Source organism: Macrobrachium rosenbergii, chromosome 1, assembly GCF_040412425.1.
Source record: "Macrobrachium rosenbergii isolate ZJJX-2024 chromosome 1, ASM4041242v1, whole genome shotgun sequence".
In the NCBI taxonomy this organism is placed as follows: domain Eukaryota; kingdom Metazoa; phylum Arthropoda; class Malacostraca; order Decapoda; family Palaemonidae; genus Macrobrachium; species Macrobrachium rosenbergii.
The window spans coordinates 21616492-21637266 of NC_089741.1; the positions used below are offsets into that span (position 1 = coordinate 21616492).

Sequence of the window (20775 nt, forward strand, 5' to 3'; positions counted from 1 at the left end):
AAAAAACAGTAATTGGTGAATATTTCTCAGTGAAAAATACCGCGAATGGGCGAATTTTCCACAAATAATGGCTAGATATGTTCCACAGAGAAACCCACAGATGCATGAGTTCACAAATCATGAGAACGCAAATACGGGGGGTTTACTATAATAATAATAATAATAATAATAATAATAATAATAATAATAATAATAATAATAATAATAATAAATAATAATAATAATATAATGGTTCAAAAGGATTTGTCACTGAGGGGTAAAAACTGGAATGGGAACAAAAGTTAATGAAGTTGGAATGCCAAGTGGAAAGGCTTCAAAGGCCATCAAATAAAAGACAGAAAGCAATGAGGTGGGACCTACAGGTAGTTTCCCCACCTCTTCTCGAATACATCTCAACATTTATCCCTCAAGATTCAAGTATAAGTTAGTAGGCTATAATATAATGGAAACTAAAATAGACATCGTTACTTCTAATTACCTTGTTCAAGTAATTCATCTGAGTACAAACACAAACAGCAAGACTCATCAACGAGAACCAAGTGATCCAGTTAGTGAATTCATTGGTCCCCTTAATTGTTTCCTGGAAGAAGAAAAAAAGCATTATGGGTGGAAGGACAATAATTATAGTACAATATTAACTGTATTCAAGTTCGCTGGATAATTAAATACAGTGCGCTGTAATGAGATATAGTATGTTGATATAAAAGTCTAATCAGATCACGGTGCTAAAACTGTTCACTTACATGGTAAGCCCAAGGTGTTTATTCTTATATAATAGAAAAAAATGAATTGGATCTTAATAAATTGCAACTTTCTAATTGGATAGACAGAAAATGTTGAAGGTTCTAATAAAATACAAGGGATTTGTTGTTGACTGAAATTTGGCAATTCACACAATAATGTTTGTGTTTTAATGTCAGTGTTATTGCATTCTCTCCAGGTGGGGACTGGATCAAAAGGTCACTATTAACACACCATATACCAATAAACTTCACAGATGTCACATATGCAATTGAATATGAATATGTCATAAGGTGGTGAGCATAAAGGGCACCCACCTACTTCATAAGGCCAAATATAATTACCCAACTGATTCACTTCTGAATATACAGAAAAAAGCAAAACGATGTGCAGCTTTTTAAAAACGAGAATACTTGTAAAGAAACAGAGTTAGAGCATACCTTGGTTATGATATTTGTTAAATGAAACCAAAATTAAAAATATCAAATCTGAGGCAACTTTTCACCTATTTACTAGCTCATCTTCCTTTAAACTTACCTTAACAGCCAATCCTATGGCTTTGCACCCCAACACCGAGAAACCTCCGATGAGGGAACAGATAGCAATATATACAACAACATTGCGATGACCATGTCGCGGCCCAAAATGGATTATGAGGACGAGTGAGATTGCCACCACAACTGCTACATAAACCATAAATACTGAAAAGCAATATACATATTAATGAAAACTGGATACTGAAGGTGAACACATTTACCATGTAACATTAAAAATTTTTTAAAATCCTACATCTCACATATTACCACCACACAGCTGGTATTCTATGTTACTACAATATGAAATCACATCACAGTAATTATCATTTGAAATTCTGTTGCTTTCCACCTAGGTCTGGCAAAATTATGAATAACACGGTAAAATTTTTAGTTTTCTGTAAAAGAAAACTATTGAGATGGCTTTGTCTGTCTGCACTTATTTTGTCCATCCTCAGATCTTAAAAACTACTGAGGCTACAGGGCTGCAGGTTGGTATTTTGATCATCCACCCTCCAATCATCAAACATACCAAATTGCAGCCCTCTAGCCTCAGCAATTAGTAATTTTTTTAAGGATAAAGTTAGCCATGATTGTGTGTCTGGCACCACTATAGGTGCCAACAATACAGGTCACCACCGGGCCATGGGTGAAAGTTTCATGGGCTGTGGCTGATTTTTATGGGCTGTGGCTTAGAGTTTCATACAGCATTTATGCTGTACAGAAAACTCAATTGCAACGAAGAAACTTTGGCGCATATTTTACTTGTTTAACCCTTAATGGATGGGAGTCCTCACATGAGTGTTAATATTACACGCCATACAGTTTGAATGAATTCAGCACTTCAATGGTCCATAAGTGACTTATGGCAACTTATTACCTTGGCACAGGAGAGACATCATCAGTACGCCTTGAGATTTCAGAGGAGGATGGACTGCCTCTTTGCAGATCCAGGACGTCTTTTTATTTATTTGCTCATAAATATGGCCCGGGATTGCTGTTGGTTTTAGTTCTTATCTTTTATGATAGTATGTCAGCTGAAGATCTTTTAGTTCTTATCTTTATGATAGTATGTAGTCTGTAAGATCGAAGCAATGGAAAGATTATGCTCAAAAGCCACTGATGTAGCAACTGCTCTCACGTCATGGGCTCTAACCTTTAGTACAGGTAGGATATCCTCTCCAATTTGAGTGTGTGCTTCCAGAATCAGATCTCACACAAAAAATGATAGAAAGGGGTCTAGAAGGCTTCTTAACCAAACACCAAAGATTCACTGCTCTCATGTCATGGGCTCTAACCTTTAGTACTGGTAGGATATCCTCTCCAACTTGAGTGTGTGCTTCCAGAATCAGGTCTCGCACAAAAAAATGATAGAGCGTTCTTAACGAAGAAGGCTTCTTAACCAAACACCAAAGATTCCTCACTGGACCTCTAATCTTCTCTGTCCTCTGGATGTAATATCTAAGTGTTCTTATAGGGCACAGAACTCGCTCCTCTTCCTCTGGACCTAGAATGTCCATTAAGCTTTTTATGGTAAAGGAACGAGCCCATGGCTGTGAAGGTTTCTCGTTCTTTGCTAAGAAGCCCAGAGTAAGGGAACAGGCAGCATCTCCCTGGGAAAAACCAATTCTTTTGTCAATTGCATGGAGTTCACTCACTCTCCTCGCAGTGGCTAGAGCAACTAGAAAAATAGTCTTCTTAGTAAGATTCCTCAGTGAAGATGAACGCATGGGTTCAAAACATGAATCTGACATTCACTTGATGACAACGTCGAAGGACCAAGGACACGCTTTTTCCTTATTAACCTTGGTCATCTTAGTAAGATTCCTCGGTGATGATGAACGCATGGGTTCAAAACATGAATCTGACATCCACTTGACGACAACGTCTAAGGATCAAGGACACGCTTTTTCCTTATTAACCTTGGTTGTGTCGAAAGACCTAATAGGATCTGAGAGATCCTGATTGGATGAAATGTCTAACCCTCTGTGTCTGAAGACAGAGCTAAGCATAGCTCTATATCCTTTTATCGTTGAAGAAGAAAGGCCCCTGGCGGATCTCAAGTAGAGAAAAAAGTGCGCCACTTGAGTTATAGTGGTTTTATAAGAAATATTATTCTCCTTACACCAGAGTTTAAAGACAGCCCACTTTGCCAGACAGACTTGCTAGTAGAATGTCGTCTACATTTAGAGATAGCTTCCGCTGCAGCTCTTGAAAAGCCCTTCACTCGCAGGAGTCTGTGGACAGTTGAAACCTTGTCAGGGCCGGAGTGGATGTGTCCTGATAAAACCTTCTGAAGTGGGGTTGTCTGAGTAGACTTGGGATTGCCAGAAAAAGTCGTGGAAAGTCTACTAGTAGCTCGAGTAGTTACGGGAACCATTCTTTCCACGGCCAAAAGGGAGCTACCAAGGTCATCTTAGTGCTCTGGTGTGACCGGAGCTTCTTCAGGACCTCCCTTACCATCCTGAACGGAGGAAAGGCATACACATCCAGGCTGGACCAATTCTGCATCATCGCATCAGTCGCCCAGGCTCAAGGATCTGGAAAGAGTGAGCAGAACAAGGGAAGACGGTGGTTCCTGGACATTGCAAACAAATCCATCATTGGTTCTCCCCACAACTTCCACAGGTCGGCACATACCCGACGGTCCAGAGTCCACTCTGTACAAAGTATTTGCTTGTGATGACTGAACTCGTTTGCTAAGACGTTGCACTTTCCCTGAATGAACAGTGTTAACAACTGGGTCCGAGTTTGATCTGCCCAAAGCAGGAGACTTCTGGCTGTCTCGCAAAGGGAGAATGAGTGGGTTCTCCCTTGGAGTTTGGTGTATGCTAATGCTGTGGTGTTGTCTGCATGTACCGTTACTACTTTGTTGTGGACTTCCTTTGCAAAGTGTTGCAATCCCGAGTGGATCGCTTTTAGTTCCTTCAGGTTGATGTGAAGACTTCTCTCCTGTTGGGACCACACTCCAGAAACCTATTTTCCCCCCAGGAGAGCTCTCCAACCTAGATCCGACGAGTCGGAAAAGAAGTCTAGGTAGGGGTTCATGACAGAGAGACTTTCCCTTTGATAGTCTACTTGTGAAGTTCCACCAACACAGGTCCTCCTTTATCCCTTGTGTCATCGGGGATATGCACAAGTCTTGATTTATCTTTCGATCCCAAGTGATTCTTAGAAAGAATTGTAGAGGTCTCATGTGCAGCCTTCCCAACCACACAAACTGTTCAATCGACGCCAGAGTGCCCAGGAGACTAATCCATTGAGTGGCTGAGCACGTTTGTAGAGAAAGGAAAAGGTTGACTTTCTTCAGGCCATCCTCTATTCTTTTGGGGGACGGGGAAGCCTAAATATTCTAAGAATCGATCTTCATCCCCAAATAAAGAATCTGTTGAGAAGGAGTCAGTTGGGATTTTTGAAGATTCAACAGCAAACCTAGATCCTGTGTCAATAGCAAAGTCCTTTGAAGGTCCTCCATGCACCTCTCTTTCGTGGGTGACCGAATCAACTAATTGTCCAGTTATTGGGAAATATTTACTTCCAGTAGATGAAGCCAGTTGCCTAATGGGGCGAGTGCTCGGGTGAAGACCTGTGGTGCTGTTGATAGGCCGAAACATAACACTTGAAACTGGAATACTTGATTCCCAAAAACGAATCTCAGATACTTCCTTGATCCCTGCTGAATGGGAATGTGGAAGTAAGCATCTCCCATGTCAAGAGTCAAGAGAGATCATCCAGTCCCCTCGACAAATGGATGCTAGGATGGACTATACTGTTTCCATGTGAAATTTCATTTTTGTCATGTAGAAGTTTTGTGCACTTGTGTCGAGTACTGGTCTCCATCCTCCTGTGGCTTTGGGTACTACAAAAAGCCTGTTGTAAAATCCCTTGGACTTGATGTTTTCAACAACTTATATTGCTTTCTTCTCAAGGAGTGACAACACTTCTTTCGAGAGGGCTAAATACCTCTTTGATCCTACAGAGCAGCCCATCAATTTGACAGGAGTGCTGGACAAGGGAGGCTTCTCTTTGAAGGGGGTGGAATGCCCTTCCATCAAAACTTTGATCACCCAATGATTTGCCCCTTCCATTCTCCAACTTTCCCAAAAAACCTGAAGTCTGGCCCCCACGGGCGCATGAAGGAATGAGTCCTCATTCACAAGCTGCAGATTTGGAGGAGGGTTTCTTGACCACACACGAGGCGAAATATACAATTGCTTGAGTCTTGACTGTGACACCTGCCTGCCACCTCGAAAGGGCTGAGGCTGAAGAAAGGATGACGACTTGGTATGGGCGGTGGTCCACTCTCTCAGGCGTCTTGTAGATTGAGTAAGCAGGTCCTGCATTGATTTCTTGTGAAGGTGAGAAGCAACTTCCTCCACTGTTGCTTGCCGGAAGAGAAGTGCTGACTTATGTGAAGTCATGCCCTCAGATACAAAGAAGAACCAGAGCTCCCTCTTTTTCAGGGTTCCCATGGCGTAAAGGGAAGATACTGTATCACCAATGAACCGTCCCTGACAGCTTTATCAGTGCAGGAGAGAACACTATGCCAATCAGCTGCAATATCTTGAGGAAGATCCAAAGAATCTCTCATCTTCTTTGCTAAGGCCACTATGGACCAATCCAAAAAAATGACATTATTATGATAAAATAAAGTTTTATATATATTTACCAAGTAACTACATAGCTATTATATTTCATTTATCGGCAGCTTAAATATGATATTTTAATGATAAAATAAAGTTTGTTCATACTTACCTGGCAGATATATATATAGCTGTATTCTCCAAGTCCGACAGAATTCCAAAACTCATGGCACACGCAGTGGGGCCAGGTGGTTAATACCCATTCCCGCCGCTGGGAGGCGGGTATCAGGAACCATTCCCATTTTCTATTCAGATTTTCTAGTGCCACTGTCTCCTGAGGGGAGGAGGGTGGGCACTATGATTATATATATCTGCCAGGTAAGTATGAACAAACTTTATTTTATCATTAAAATATCATTTTGTTCATGCAACTTACCTGTCAGATATATATATATAGCTGAATCCCACCATTGGAGGTGGGAAGAGACAGAATAGGATTTAGGAAACAAATATATGTAGGCGATTGACGCCTTGGTTCCTTACTTGTTAGCATAGCTGACTTCGTGATTACAGTCACCGAAGCCTGCTTCTGCTTTACTACAGTCTCCAGCAAGGTAGTGACCTATATAGCTGGTGAGTTCTAGATGATCTGTCCACGGGGGCATGACCACAATGGGACTAGATCATAAGACCATACTGTGAGAGCAAAAGGAGCAACGACCAACCACCTGACCGAGAGCATCAACAGGACCTGCCAAAGGGACGCCAGATCGGAGGAAAGTCCCCGTAACCAACTTACAGCTTTCGACATGCCCTCTCCCTGGTCCTGGGAGTCCGACAGAGGTCCAGGCCTATGTTAGCATAGCTGACTTCGTGATTACTGTCACCCAAGCCTGCTTCTGCTTTACTAGAGTCTCCAGCAAGGTAGTGACCTATATAGCTGGTGAGTTCTAGATGATCTGTCCACGGGGGCGTGACCACAATGGGACTAGATCATAAGGCCATACTGTGAGGACAAAAGGAGCAACGACCAACCACCTGACCTAGAGCGTCAACAGGTCCTGCCGAAGGGACGCCAGATCGGGGGAAGCCCCCGTAACCCTCTTGCGGCTTTCGACATGCCCTCTCCCTGGTCCTGGGAGTCCGACAGAGGTCCAGGCCTAGAAGCGTTATGGGACCGATCTGACGTAAAAAAACAAAATCAAGATTAAAATATACTTCCTAACCTCTAAAGGATAGGATGAGTATCGCTCCCTGCCCGCAACACTGTGTCTGCAGAAGCGACAACAGGTCCTGCCGAAGGGACGCCAGATCAGTGGGAAGCCCCCGTAACCCTCCTGTGGCTTTCGACTTGCCCTCTCCTTGGTCCTGGGAGTCCGACAGAGGTCCAGGCCTAGAAGTGTTATGGGGCCGATCTGGAGTGCGGAAACGTATGGTCCTAGCGAATAGCAGTCTTCGTATGTCGTCTTCACGTCCCGCAAGTAATGTGAAGCGAACACCGAATTGCTTCGCCAGAAGGTGGTACCCAGAAGATCGCAAAGGGACATGTTCTTCTGGAAAGCCACCGAGGTTGCAATGGCTCTAACTTCGTGAGCCTTAACTTCAAAAGACTCAAGTCACTGTCTTGAACGTCGGAAAGTGCGTCTAAAATGGTGCTTCTAAAAAAGAACGCCAGTGCATTCTTAGAAAGAGGCAAATCCGCCTCTTGACAGAGCACCACAGACTGTCCGAAGGACCTCGACTTTCCCGAGTCTTCTGCAAATAAAATTTGAGAGCCCTGACAGGACACATGACTCTTTCTGGTTCATGTCTGAGAATTTTCGTCATACCCTTAATCTCGAAGGTCCTGGGCCAAGGGGTAGACGGGTTCTCGTTTTAGCAAGAACATACGGCTTAGAGAACATACTGCATTATGGCCTCTAAAACCTACATGATTATTGATAGCCTGAAGTTCACTAACTCTCTTCGCCGTAGCCAGAGCAGTTAGGAAAACCTTCCTTGTCACATTCTTGAGACGCCAAGAAAGAGGCTCGAAGGTATTTGACATAAAAATTTAGGACGACATCCAGGTTCCAGGGAGGCGTCCTGGAATGAGGTACCTTGACAGTCTCAAAGGATCTCAAGAGATCGTGAAGATCCTTGTTGTCGGCTGATAGTCTGAATGCAGTTAGACTCAGAGCGGGAAGTTTTGAGGTACCTTTCGAAATGGGGCTGCCTGAGCAGATCTACCAAGGGGCGTCCCCATAACCTCCACAGCTCCTGACATACTTCCTCGTGAAGGGTCCACTCGGTCGGTAGAAGCTGCCGCTGTCGACCGAGAAGGTCCGCTGGATATTCTCCACTCCTGCAACGAACCTCGCAAGGATCGTGATCCCCGCGCATGGGCCCAAAGCAGGATCTCCTTCGCCAGGGCGAACAGGGACCGGGAACGAGTTCCTCCTGTTTCTTGAGGTATGCCAGGGCTGTGGAGTTGTCTGAATTTACTTGTACGACTCGGCCTGACACTTGGCTCTCGAAGGATTGAAGGGCCAGCAGGATCGCCCCTAATTCCTTGAGATTGATGTGCCAGGACACCTGTTCCCCTCTCCAGGTGCCTGACACTTTCTCCCCTCCTAGTGTTGCTCCCCATCCCTCCCTGGGAGCGTAGGAAAACAACACCAGGTCGGGGCTCTGAGGGCATAGAGAAACCCCTTCTGCCAACCTCGAGGGGTCGAGCCACTACCTCAGGTGAATCTTGAAAACGGGAGAGATCTTCAGGGTCTCCTCTAGATTCTCCTTGTCTATTCAGTTTTCCGCCAGGAAAACTGGAGCTGCCTGAGATGAAGTCTTCCCAGGGAAACAAACTTCTCCAGAGAGGAAATGGTCCCCAGCAAACTCAACCCATTCCCTCACCGAGCATATTTCCTTCCCTAGGAAGGATGAGACTTTTTCTAAGCATTGCTACTGACGTTCCTGGGATGGAAAAGCTTGAAAGCCACTGAAACCATCTGAATCCCCAGATAGACGATGGACTGCGTCGGGATCAGATGGGACTTTTCTTCGTTCACTAGAAGTCCTAGGGACTTTGTCAACTCTAAATTCGCATTCAGGTCCTCCAGACACCTTGACTGTGAAGAGGCTCGGATGAGCCAATCGGCCAGGTAAAGCGAGATACGAATACCCGCCAAGTGAAGCCATCTCGCCACATTTCTCATGATAATCGTGAAGATCATGGGAGCTGTGCTTAGCCCGAAGCAAAGAGCTCTGCATTGAAACACTCGTCCCCTAGTACAAACCTCAAATACTTCCTCGAATGGGGATGTATGGGAACGTGAAAGTAAGCGTCCTGTAAGTCCAGAGCGACCATCGAATCTCCTGGTCTTAATGCTCCTAAAACAGACTGGGACGTCTCCATCGTGAACTTCTTCACCATGAAGCGGTTCAGTCTACTGACATCAAGGACTGGTCTCAATCCTCCCGACTGCTTCGGAACTAGGAACAGTCGGTTGTAGAATCCTGGGGAGTCCAGCTCCAGGACTTGCTCCACAGCACTTTCTCGAGCATTTGCTCTAATAGCTCGAAAAGGATCTGTTGCTTCTCTTGATGGAATGAGGACGACAGATCCCTGGGCGACGTGCACAGAAGTGGTGAGTCGAGAAAGGGGATCTTGTATCCTCTCTCGATAACTTCAAGGGACCAGGTGTCTGCCCCTCTTGCTCTCCAGGCTCTCGCAAACGAAAGAAGCCTGGCTCCTACAGGTGTCTGGAGGCGCTGCAAATCACTTCCTGCCCCAAGGTTTAGGCGGGGCTCCGCCTCTGAAAAGACCTCTACCTTGGGAGAAGATCTCGAGGAAGAAGCTCCTCCACGAAAGGGCTTCTACTTCCTGGAGGTCTGACCCAACAACGACATCAAAGGGACTGCCGGGCGTCTTGACGAGTGGGCCAAGAGGTCTTGAGTGGCCTCCTTCAAGCTGGAGGAGAGATCCTTGAACAAGGACTGGGGGGAAGAGATGGCTCGAAAACGGGGAGAACAGCAAAGCCCTCTGCGACGGAGAAACTGACTTTGCAAAAGTATGACGCCAAAGGCATCTGGTGTTCCCAGGCGGTCACCCATCCAAGTACTGACCAGACCCAACGTTGCTTAACTTCGCTGATCGCACGAGAAGCGGTGCTTTAACGTGGTATGGCCGTTGGCTGGTAGGGCCATAGGCTGTAAAGTTACAGTACAAGGCCCTCTTCTTCAAGAGGCCCGTATAAAAAGAGGGAAGTCAGTTCCTCCGAGCCATCCCTGACTGCCTTGTCCATGCAGTTCAACACGCTGGACAGCTCCCCAGGCAGATCGAGTCGGGACTACTAATCCTGACGTCTAGAGCCCCAAACACCAGTCCAGGAAATTGAAGACCTCCATGGTTCGAAACAGTCCTTTCAAATGGTGATCCGTCTCCGACATAGTCCAGGACACTTTGGCAGCCGACAGGAGGGACCTTCTAGGCGCGTCGACCAAGCTAGCGAAGTCTCCCTGGGACAACGAAGGAACTCTTGAGCCGACGTCCTCCCGGTCTCTTACCACATACCTGCCTTGCCGCTCAGCTTGGACGGAGGCAGGGCAAAAGAAGTCTTGCCTTGGGTCTTCCTTCCTCCATCCAGGTGTTAACCTTCTTGAAGGCCTTCTTCGTCGCCAGAGACGAAGTCATCTTGACAAACCCCGCGCTCTCCTCGTCTTGGACGAAGCAAACTGCGAAGGAGGAGAGAGAGTGGACGAGGGTTTGAAACTTGTCGCCAAACAAGTCCTTAAGAAAGGCCGGCTAACACCTGGTAGTCCGTAGACGAGGAAGGGGAGGCTGCTCAAGGACTGCAGGCTCCGACTCACAAGAGACTTCTCCTCTTCAATGGGAGAAACGAAGGCCTTGCGGTCCAACACGCAGAAGGGATCTACGCTTCCCCGCAGACTTTGATTGCTCTGAAGCGTCACTTCGAGCAACCAAAGTCCATCCGAGCGTCCTGCACGGCAGCGAGAGGAGCGTCCTGACGAGCAGCTACAGAAGCGTCCAGGATAGCTGCTTGTGGAGCGTCACGCTGGTGGTCCAGCCGAGCGTCCTGCACGGCAGCGAGAGGAGCGTCCTGATGAGCAGCTACAGAAGCATCCAGGATAGCTGCTTGCGGAGCGTCACGATGGCGGTCCAGCCGAGTGTCCTGCACGGCAGCGAGAGGAGCGCCCTGACGAGCAGCTACAGAAGCGTCCCAGGATAGCTGCTTGGCGGAGAGTCACGCTGCAGCAGAGCGTCACGATGGCGATCCAGCGAAGCGGTGAGCACGACTGGGAGACGAAGCATGCTTGACAGAAAGGCCCCAGTCAATATATAGTGAAATAGGCTACCTACTTGGGAAGTCTCAACTCCCGCTAGCCTACGAGTACTAGAATTTGGCTCGCCACGTTAGGCCTCGGTAGATTTAAATCAGTCTCGGCGAGATAAAACCTATTCTCGTCGTTTTAACTAAAATTATGGTAGGTTATCTCCTCACCCTGACTAAAACTAATGTTTGATACCGACCTGAGTAAATTATGGCATCTTTAACGTTTACCGTGCTACTTTGAACTCGACAAAAAGCGCTTGTTTACTTTTTACTAGGAGGCAGCCATTGCCTACGTGACGTCACTCTAGTTCTCCAAAAACAAACCTTACATTTCCTTTAATAACTCCATAAGTGTTTGATTTTGTTGTAACAACATAGTTACGAAAACTTTATTGGACATATCCTTCTTCAGCGTCCGCCTTTACGAGTCTGTTTTCACGACGCACTTTGACTGACCCAGCGTTACTATTGTTTCTTCTTTATTATCGCTGACTCGCTCAATCTATGCACCTTCGCAATAGATAATATTTTGTTAGCCATCTTCCAGATGCAAAAGGAGCACTATTAGTGCGAGAATGAAATCCTGAACTAATAAATTAGCAGGGTGGGAGGCAAAGTAAGCGATCATTTATCAAGCAAACCTGCCCCTACACCTCATGCATATAAAGTGAGGATCTACCAAACTTTCGGTAGCCTCACCTTAAACTCATTCACACAACATACTCTGAAGCTAGCATAACTAGATCCAGACATCATCCAAAGAGCAATCAAAAGCAAATTCCACAAAAGCGTATGCCAATCCACAATCCAAAGACAAAACCAAAAGTCAAATAGAATACTTAAGTGGAAAATAACGAGTTTACGAAATCCAAAGACGGAGGTACTGAAAACAGTTGTTGACAGTACCGGCGACAGAGAAAATCTGAATAGAAAATGGGAATGGTTCCTGATACCGCCTCCCAGCGGCGGAATGGGTATTAACCACCTGGCCCCACTCGTGTGCCGCGAGTTTTTGGAATTCTGTCGGACTTCGGAGAATACAGCTATATATATATCTGACAGGTAAGTTGCATGAACAAATTGAAAATTCGCGGTACCGTTCCAATATTTTGGTGTAGGTAACTCGCCTCACCCACTTTCGAGGAAGGATAGGTACAACACTACTAACGAGCCAAAGGGCTTTGATCACTAATTTACTTGGTAAGTAAATATAAAACTTATTCTATCATAAAAGTGTAATTTTTATATAAGTAACTTACCAAGTAACTACATAGCTGAATCCCACATTGACGGGAGGTGGGATGCATGGGCAATGTACTACTTCAAAAACACTCATGAATGGAGATGAATTTTGAAACAGCAAGTAGTTAACACTGATAAAATGCTTGTTGTAACCTACCTGGCGAGAGAGCTCCAGCAGGAAAATACTGCCTCTGACGCGGCTCATCTCGACCGTAGTGGCGTGGCAGTGAAGTCAGAGGCGCCCCTAAATCAGTGGGGCTTTGCAGCTGCCAAAGCATACGATAAAATACTAAAGCCCTTGCCCTGGGCGCAGTATCAAAACCAAGACCATAACAAACAAGTCACACATACACCATATAAAAAAAACCAGTTACCATAACCCATTCATAACACGACACAACGAATGGTGGGTGCTCCAGGTACTCAGTACCCCCCAAATTACCAAAACCTGACAACCTAAATTCAAGGCGAGTGGATAGAGAAATGTAAGAATACCCCTTATCCTTCCTCCTCCAACACCATGCCAGCCACGGATAATGGGCCAAGAGTACTGCAATTCTCATAAACAGTTTCGATATCACGTAGATAAAGCTCCACAAACACTGATTTGCACCTCCGGAAGGTGGACTGCAAAATTGCAGAGAGGGATAAATTCTGCTTGAAGAAAAGTGAAGTCGCTACTGCCCTAACTTCGTGGGCTTTAACCTTGCAGATTGGCAAGTCTTCCTCTTGAATCTTAATGTGCTACTCGGAAATCACTTCTCTCAAGAAGAACACCAATGCGTTCTTGGATAAAGGACGGGTTGGGTCCTTAACTGAACACCAGAGGTTAGGGGACAAGCCTCTGATTCTCTTAGTCCTCTCCAGATAATACTTTAATGCTCTTACTGGACAAAGAGCTCTCTCTTGGTCCGTAGGACCTACAATGTCTGTTAAACCTTTGATTGTGAATGAACGGGGCCAGGGAAAAGACGGTGTTTCATTCTTCGCTAAGAACCCCATAGTAAAGCAACAGACTGTGTATCCTTGTGTGAATCCTACCTTCTTGCTCAGAGCCTGCAACTCACTAATTCTTTTAGCAGTAGCTAGAGTGACTAAAAATAGTGTCTTCCTTGTAAGATCCCTGAGGGATGTGGATTGAAGAGGTTCAAAGGGAGGACCTGAGAGCCATTTTAAAACATCTAGATTCCAGGATACGGAATCTGACCTCCCCTGTTTCCAAGTGTCTAGTGATTTGATAAGGTCACTGATGTCTTTATCAATCGACAGATCCAGACCTCTATGCCTGAATACTGAGTTGATCCTGGATATAGCTAATCCTCAGGAGGATCTTAAAAATAGCAAAAAATCTGCTATTTGCACTACAGAGGTAGAAGTGGATAATACAATGTGTCTTCTGCACCAGTTGCGGAATAGTCCACTTATTCTGGTAGACATTGGAGGAAGACTGATGTCTACATCTTGCAATTGCTTCCGCAGCTGATCTCGAAAAGCCTTTTGCTCTGACAAGCTTCCTAATAGTCTGAAGCCTGTCAGAGTGAAAGTGGATAGTCCTTGTTGGAACTGGTGAAAATGTGGTTGCCTGAGTAGGTTTTGTCGCTGTGGAAGTAGCCTCGGGAAATCTACCAGGAGATCGAGGAGCTACCACAGTCATCAGCGTGTTGTCGTGTATGAGAAATTTGTTGATTCTGTCTCTAACCATGCTGAAGAGCGGGAAGGCGTAGACATCCAGGTTCAACCAGTCCTGGAGCATCGCATCTGTTGCCCATGCGAGAGGGTCCGGGGCTGGCGAGCAATACAAAGGAAGTCGGTGATTCCTCAAAGTTGCAAATAGATCTACCGACAGACAGCTTTCCCCACTGTTTCCACAGGTTGGTGCATACCAGTGGATTCAGTGTCCATTCCGTGGGTAGGACCTGTTTGCAATGACTTAATTAGTCCGCTATGACATTTAGTTTGCCCTGTATAAAGTGGGTGACAATTTGATTTGGTTTCCTTGTGCCCCGATAAGATGTCTGGTAGCTTGATACAGTGAAAAGGAGTGGGTTCCTCCCTGATTCTTTACGTAGGCCAGAGCTGCCGTATTGTCCAAGTGGACTATGACCTTGGAGCTGAAAGTCACTGTTGCAAAGTGTTGAAGGGCTAAGTGTATTGCAATGCTCCTCCACACTGATATGAAGTTCTCTCTCAGATTGTGACCATGTCCCTGAAACTTCCTTGTTTTCTAGCAGAACCCCCCAGCCTAGATCTGATGCATCTGAATATAATGTGAGGTTGGGGCTCAGAGGGTGCTGAGATTTCCCTTCTGCAAATCTTCCTGTTAAAAGCCACCACCGAAGGTCCTCCTTGATCTCAGGAGTGATCGAGAAAACAAACTAGTCCAGAAGAATCTTCCTCTGCCAACTGGCTTTTAGAAAAAATTGTAACACGCTTGTGTGAAGTCTCCCTAATGGAACAAACTTTCCTATGGATGAGAGAGTTCCCAGTAAACTCATCCATTTGTTGGCCGAGCATGACGGGAGAGAGAGGAAGTTCTGAACTGTCCAAATGCAGGCTTGGATTCTCGTGTCGGACAGAAAAGCCCGAAAAATCCAAGAGTTGATCTTCATTCCCAAATATAGAATCGACTGACTCGGGACTAATTGGGATTTGTCTAGGTTTATCAACAGGCCCAACTCTTGGGCTAACAGAAGAGTCTTTTTTAGGTCCTCTGTGCAACTTGATTCCAAGGAGGAGAGTAGGAGCCAGTTGTCTAGATAGGGACAACTGTTGATCCCCATGAGATGTTAATATTTTGCTAATTGGGTGAGGACATGGGTGAAAACTTGAGGGCTGCCAATAGTCTGAAGCACAGGGCTCGAAATTGGAAGACCTTGTCCTGGAACACAAACCGCAGATATTTCCTGGCTTCTGGGTGGACTGGAATGTGGAAATATGCATCCTGCATGTCTATACTGTAGTTGCCATCGAATCCCCTTGACGGATGGAAGACAGAACTGAATGGGTGGTTTCCATTTTGAATTTTGTAGTTTGAACACAGAAATTCAGGGTGCAGATGTCCAGGACAGGTCTCCAACCTCCAGATGACTTTGGGACGACGAACAGGCAGTTGTAAAACTCTGGCATGCTGACATCGTCGACTATTTCTATGGCCCTATTGGTCAGCAGAGATGATACTTCTTGTGACAGGGGCAAATACCTCTCTGAGCCTAAAGAGTAGGCTGCCAAGCTGATAGGAGAGGACACCAAGGGAGGTTTCTCCCTGAACAGGATGGAACATCCCTCTCTAATCACCTCTAAAACCCAAGGTTCTACATTTCTGTCCTCCCACTTGCTCCAAAAATGTAGAAGCATGGCCCCCACTGGTACATGGAGGATAGTATCCTCACTTGTGAGAGGAAAGTTTGACTGCTAATTTCTTGATTGGTCGAATGGATCTAGAATACGCGTGGGAACAGGCCTGAAATCTACCTCTACCTCCTCGAAATGCTTGCTGTAGAGGTGAAACCATTCTAGGTGCAAACAATGAGGAAGATGAAGAACGTCCAGACTCCTTCGTACGTTTGGTGGACTGAGCCAAAAAGTCTTGAGTAGATTTCTTTTGCAGCTCTGTTGCAATAAGTTCTACTGTGGCACTGGGAAAGACACTATGCTGATCTAAAGGAGCAAAAAGAAGTGCGGATCTCTGGGAGGGAGTGACCCCCTTCGCAGTGAATGAACACCACTGTTCTCGCTTCTTAAGCACTCCCACTGCGAACAAGGCTGCCAGCTCCTGGGATCCATCCCTGACCGCCTTATCCGCGCATGAGAGCACTACCAGCCAGTCTGTAGTGAAGTTATCTTGGAGAGAGGCACAGTCTTCTATTTTCTTCGCTTAGGCAGTGACAGTCCAATCAAGAAAACTTAAGATCTCAAAGACCTTAACGATATCTTTCATCAAATGATCGAGTTCTGAAGTAGTGAATAAGATCTTGGATGAGGAGAAAGCAGATCTCCGTGACGAATCAATTAAACTGGAGAAGTCCCCTTGGGAGCAGGCAGAAACTCCCAACAACGGGACTTCCCCAGTAACATACAACAAGTGCCTCTTCTTAGATAAACAAGGAGGAGCACAGAATACCGCTTTCCCCAGATCCCTCTTTTCTCTAGCCAGCTCTCAATGCCCGACAGAGCTTTCTTTGAAGACGACGATAGAACCATCTCAGGCAGCCTAAAAGCTTCCGTAAGTTCTCTCATTATAAAACCTGAACTTGGTGAAGATGGAGTCGCTGGTGAAAAGAAGTCCGGGAAGCAAAACAAGAAGTACTTCAAAAAAGAAGTGTAGACTGAAGAAGGCTGATCCTGTTCTACATCCTCTTCTTCAGACGAAATTGGTGAGAGAGTCAAATCTTCAGGATCTTGAGTCACTGTCGGTTTGTGTAACAGATCTAGAATGCTGTTTAAGCGTCACTGAATTGGTTCCAGAGAAGGATCCTGAACCAAATGAGAAGTGGAGTACGGCGCTGGATGCCTGGATGAGGTTGGCGCCAGCTCGGAGGGGGAGCGATTGCACACTGACGACCGCGCATGAACTACGTGTTGATCTGGTTCCACAGACACATCGGATCCTCTAGACCCCACTGTGTTTGGATCCCTTGGATCCCACTGACACTTGGATCCCGCAGATCCCACTTGATGAATGGATCCCTCGGATCCCACTGGATGAATGGATTCCTCGGATCCACATGGATGTTTGGATCCCTCAGATCCCACTAAATATCTGGGTCCCTCAGATCCCACTATATGCCTGGATCCCTCCGATCCCACTGAATACTTGGATCCTCCAGATCCCACTAAACTGGATCCCTTGAATCCCACTGGATGCTTGGATCCCTTGGATCCTGAAGCATGATCTATGTATTTCTTGGGTGACAAAAACTGACACTCTGACGCAGACACTGCGGGTGACACGTTAGACGGTTCATCCAAAAAACTACATGAAGGTTTGGGACTCTGATCCCGGTCTCTGGTCTGCTTGCAAGGGATCAGAAAATCAGACTCAGCCGCTGATATTGGCCTTTTCAGTGGCCTGGATGCACTTTTAAAGTGCCAACTGCGCTCCTGACTCGCTTTGCATTTGGATTTGTCGGATCCCTAATCCGAATCACTCGATGAAAGGGTATGAACTCCGATATGGACGCCTTTCCAGTGGCTGTCCGCCGAGTCCTGGGAATCTCGAACAACAAGCTTGGTTGAGGGGGCGACTACCCATGGGCAAACCCCACTAACCTCCCTGGGACTTACAGTTTGCCTCCTCCCAGGTTTAGGGGAGTTTGACAGGGACCTTCATCTAGGAGCATCTGTGGAACGAGTAGCCACCTCCTCCACTGACACAACACTTGCACTGAGATCTCCGGCATTAAACTTACCCACAAGGCCCCTCACTGAAGCCCCTATTTGAACTACGGTGTTAATTAACAAACCAAATTTCTGGTCCATTCTGGCTTCCAGACTGGTGATGGCATTGGGTTCAGAAGGTTGGAAGTTGGATAATGGAGTCACAGGTAAAGTCGGAGGACTGGTGATAGGGGAGAATGCAATTACAGAAGTCGGAAGGGCATGCAAAACAGGAGAACCCTGACTGAATTCGTAGCTTCGGATTTAACAGCCGCTCTCCTCTGTCTGTTTTTCCTCAAGTTAATCTAAATAACTAGTCAAAACTTTCTATTTCCCCTGATCCCACTCTTTGCATTTGTCACAAGTCAAGACTGAAGAGCAATTTTGTCCTCTACATTGAACACAAATGGTATGAGAGTCATATTTAATTGAAGTAAGTCTGGTATTGCAGCCTTTGCTGCATAACCTACTGCTAGCAGAACTAGAGTCAGACATCTTAATAAAAGGCAAAGTCCAAGCTAAATAAGCTAATAAAATTAGTGCAATCGCTACCAAGACAAAGAATACTTCAACAAAAATGATGAAAACCATTTGGTGAATTACGTTAAATCAAATGAAAGCTGATGTCAACAACCATATTAAGCTGTCAACCGGCAAAAACGAATTGAGTTCGTTAGTAGTGTTGTACCTATCCTTTCCCAAAAGTGGGCGGGGCAAGTTAGCTACACCAAAATACTGGAATGCTACCACGAATTTCCAAATTTAAGCTGCCGATAAATGAAACGTAATAGCCATGTAGTTACTTGGCAAGTTATTTATATAAAAACTAAGGACCTCAAATACCTTGAACAGATTCTTCAGTAAATGGTCCATCTCCAACGCAGAGAACATAGTCTTTGCCCAAGCAAAGGCAGACCTATGGGTTGAATTGATGAGTCCGGAGAAGTCCCCCTGCTGGGAGGAGGCAGCCACTCTCAAGGAGGGAGCTTCTCCAGTGGCATATGACCGATACCTTCTAGCTGAGAGACAAGACGGCAGAATACTAGAGCATGCTTTGCCTTGATGTCTTTTCTCTGAAAGCCAGTTATCTACTTTCCCAAAAGCATTCTTAGATGAGGATGATAAGACCATCTTCGGAAGTCTTGACGAATCAGCAGGCAGGTCACTCATCATAAACGAGGAAGCCGGAGAAGCAAGAGCTGCTGGTGCGAAGAAATCCGGAAAATTGGCTAACAAATATTTCAGCGAAGCAACATAAGCTGAAGGAGTAGAGCCCCGTCCTCAATCCTCCTCTTCCGATGGATCGGGGGACAGTGAAGGATCTTTGGGCGCTACTGCAGAAGAAGAATTCAACTTCTTAAGAAGACCCAAAATACTATCCATCTGCTTCTGAAGTGGTAGCAAGGAAGAGTCTAAACCGGGCATTGTCAAATCCATATTCCCTGATGGAAACTCAGGAGTCAAGTGAGACAGCGAAGACACCAGGCACTTTGATGAAGAAGACAAGAGGACAGGAGCAGGTGCCGAACAATCCGAGCGCTCAACCATTAAAGAGTGTATGGGTTCCACTGGGCGCTCAGCTACTAGCGGGTGGTCGGCCACCAATGGGCACTCCTCGTTCCCTGCTGGGCACTCGGATGTGGAACATGAATGATTGCGAGAAGAACCTTGCTTGGATGAAGAACTAGAGCCCTTGTGGGACACTGACGACAGTCTGGGAGTTACAGACTGTGAAAACATCCAGGAATGTCCCATTTGCTGCATGATGGTTGTGGACTACCAGACGGTTCCCTGGACCTCTTGCCGTACAATGAAGGGGGCTGGTCCCCGAGCAATGGGCATCTTTTCAATGGACGAGATTCGTCCGAGAATCTCCACTGGCGCCCATGACTAGGGCTAGAATCTCCCGAACTGGACGAGAGATGATGAACACAAGACATGCCTTTCCAATGGTTGTCTTTTGTTGACACTTGGGACGTCACAGTTGTGACTGAGGGGGTGACTACCCATGGGCAGACCCCATCAACCTCCTTTGGGCCTCCATTATGCCTCCTCCCGGGCTGGCGGAGTGTGGCAGTGACCTTTGCCTAGGAGAGTCGGTGGGACGGGAAGCCACCTCCTCCACTAACACTTCAGTTGAACACTTTTCACTGAACTTCTCCATGAGGAAATGCATTGATGCCCCCAACTGGGCCACTGTGCTAGCAAGAATATCACACTTCTTATCAAGTTTTGATTCGAGGCTGGTGTAGTGGTCCGGGTCGGGAGCATGGGAACCAGGAGCAGAGATCGGTGGTATAGGTGGGAGGCTGGAAATACGAGAGATTACTTTAGTAGGGGAAGAGACAGTAGGAATATCAGCATTACTAGATTCCTGAGTCATGACATGAGTAGCTAACTTAACTTTGGCTCTAAAAGCTGCTTTCCTCTTACAATCCCTTTCTAACTTAGCTAGGTGAGAAGCCAAAGTCTAAAATTTTTTTTTATCCCATTCACAGCATTGCTCACAGGTCAAGTCAATCGAGCAACTTTGTCCTCTATATGTCATACATAAAGTACGAGAGTCATAACATGCTTTAGTTAAGCGAGTGGCACTCGAGTCTGACATAGCTACTAGCTAACGAAGTCTGTATGAGTCTGACATAGCTACTAGCTAACCAAGTCTGTATAAGTAAATCTCCATGGAGAACAATTGTCAAAAATCAGGAAAAAACACTGTCAACTAATTCAAATACAAAAGCTGTAGGCTACTGCAGCTGAAAATACATCACCAAATGGTAAGAATCTCAAGCCGAAAACCAAAACTGAGCCGCTTTCTTAACACTGTGTTGCTATTAAGCCGGGAGAAACAAAATTGAAGCTCTTGGCCGAGTTGTTCCTCTCTCTTACCCTGAAAGTGGGCAGAGTTAGTCACCTACATAAACAAAAGACTATCGCTACCGCGATTTTCAAAATTGAAGCTGCCGT

The 20775-nt window shown here is 45.9% G+C and overlaps 1 protein-coding gene and 1 pseudogene across 3 annotated transcripts in view; both read right to left on the reverse strand.

Annotated features, from left to right (window-relative positions):
• Positions 1 to 20775, reverse strand: part of spict (magnesium transporter spict) — a 125265-nt gene that overhangs the window by 7185 nt on the left and 97305 nt on the right. For all 3 annotated transcript variants that reach the window (XM_067107549.1, XM_067107471.1, XM_067107381.1), the window contains exons 6-7: positions 1279 to 1442; positions 479 to 580 (exon numbers count right to left, since the gene is read on the reverse strand). In XM_067107549.1, the coding sequence (XP_066963650.1) occupies positions 479 to 580; positions 1279 to 1442 (266 nt within the window). The remainder of the gene's footprint in view (positions 1 to 478; positions 581 to 1278; positions 1443 to 20775) is intronic.
• Positions 9913 to 10030, reverse strand: LOC136841896 (5S ribosomal RNA; annotated as a pseudogene).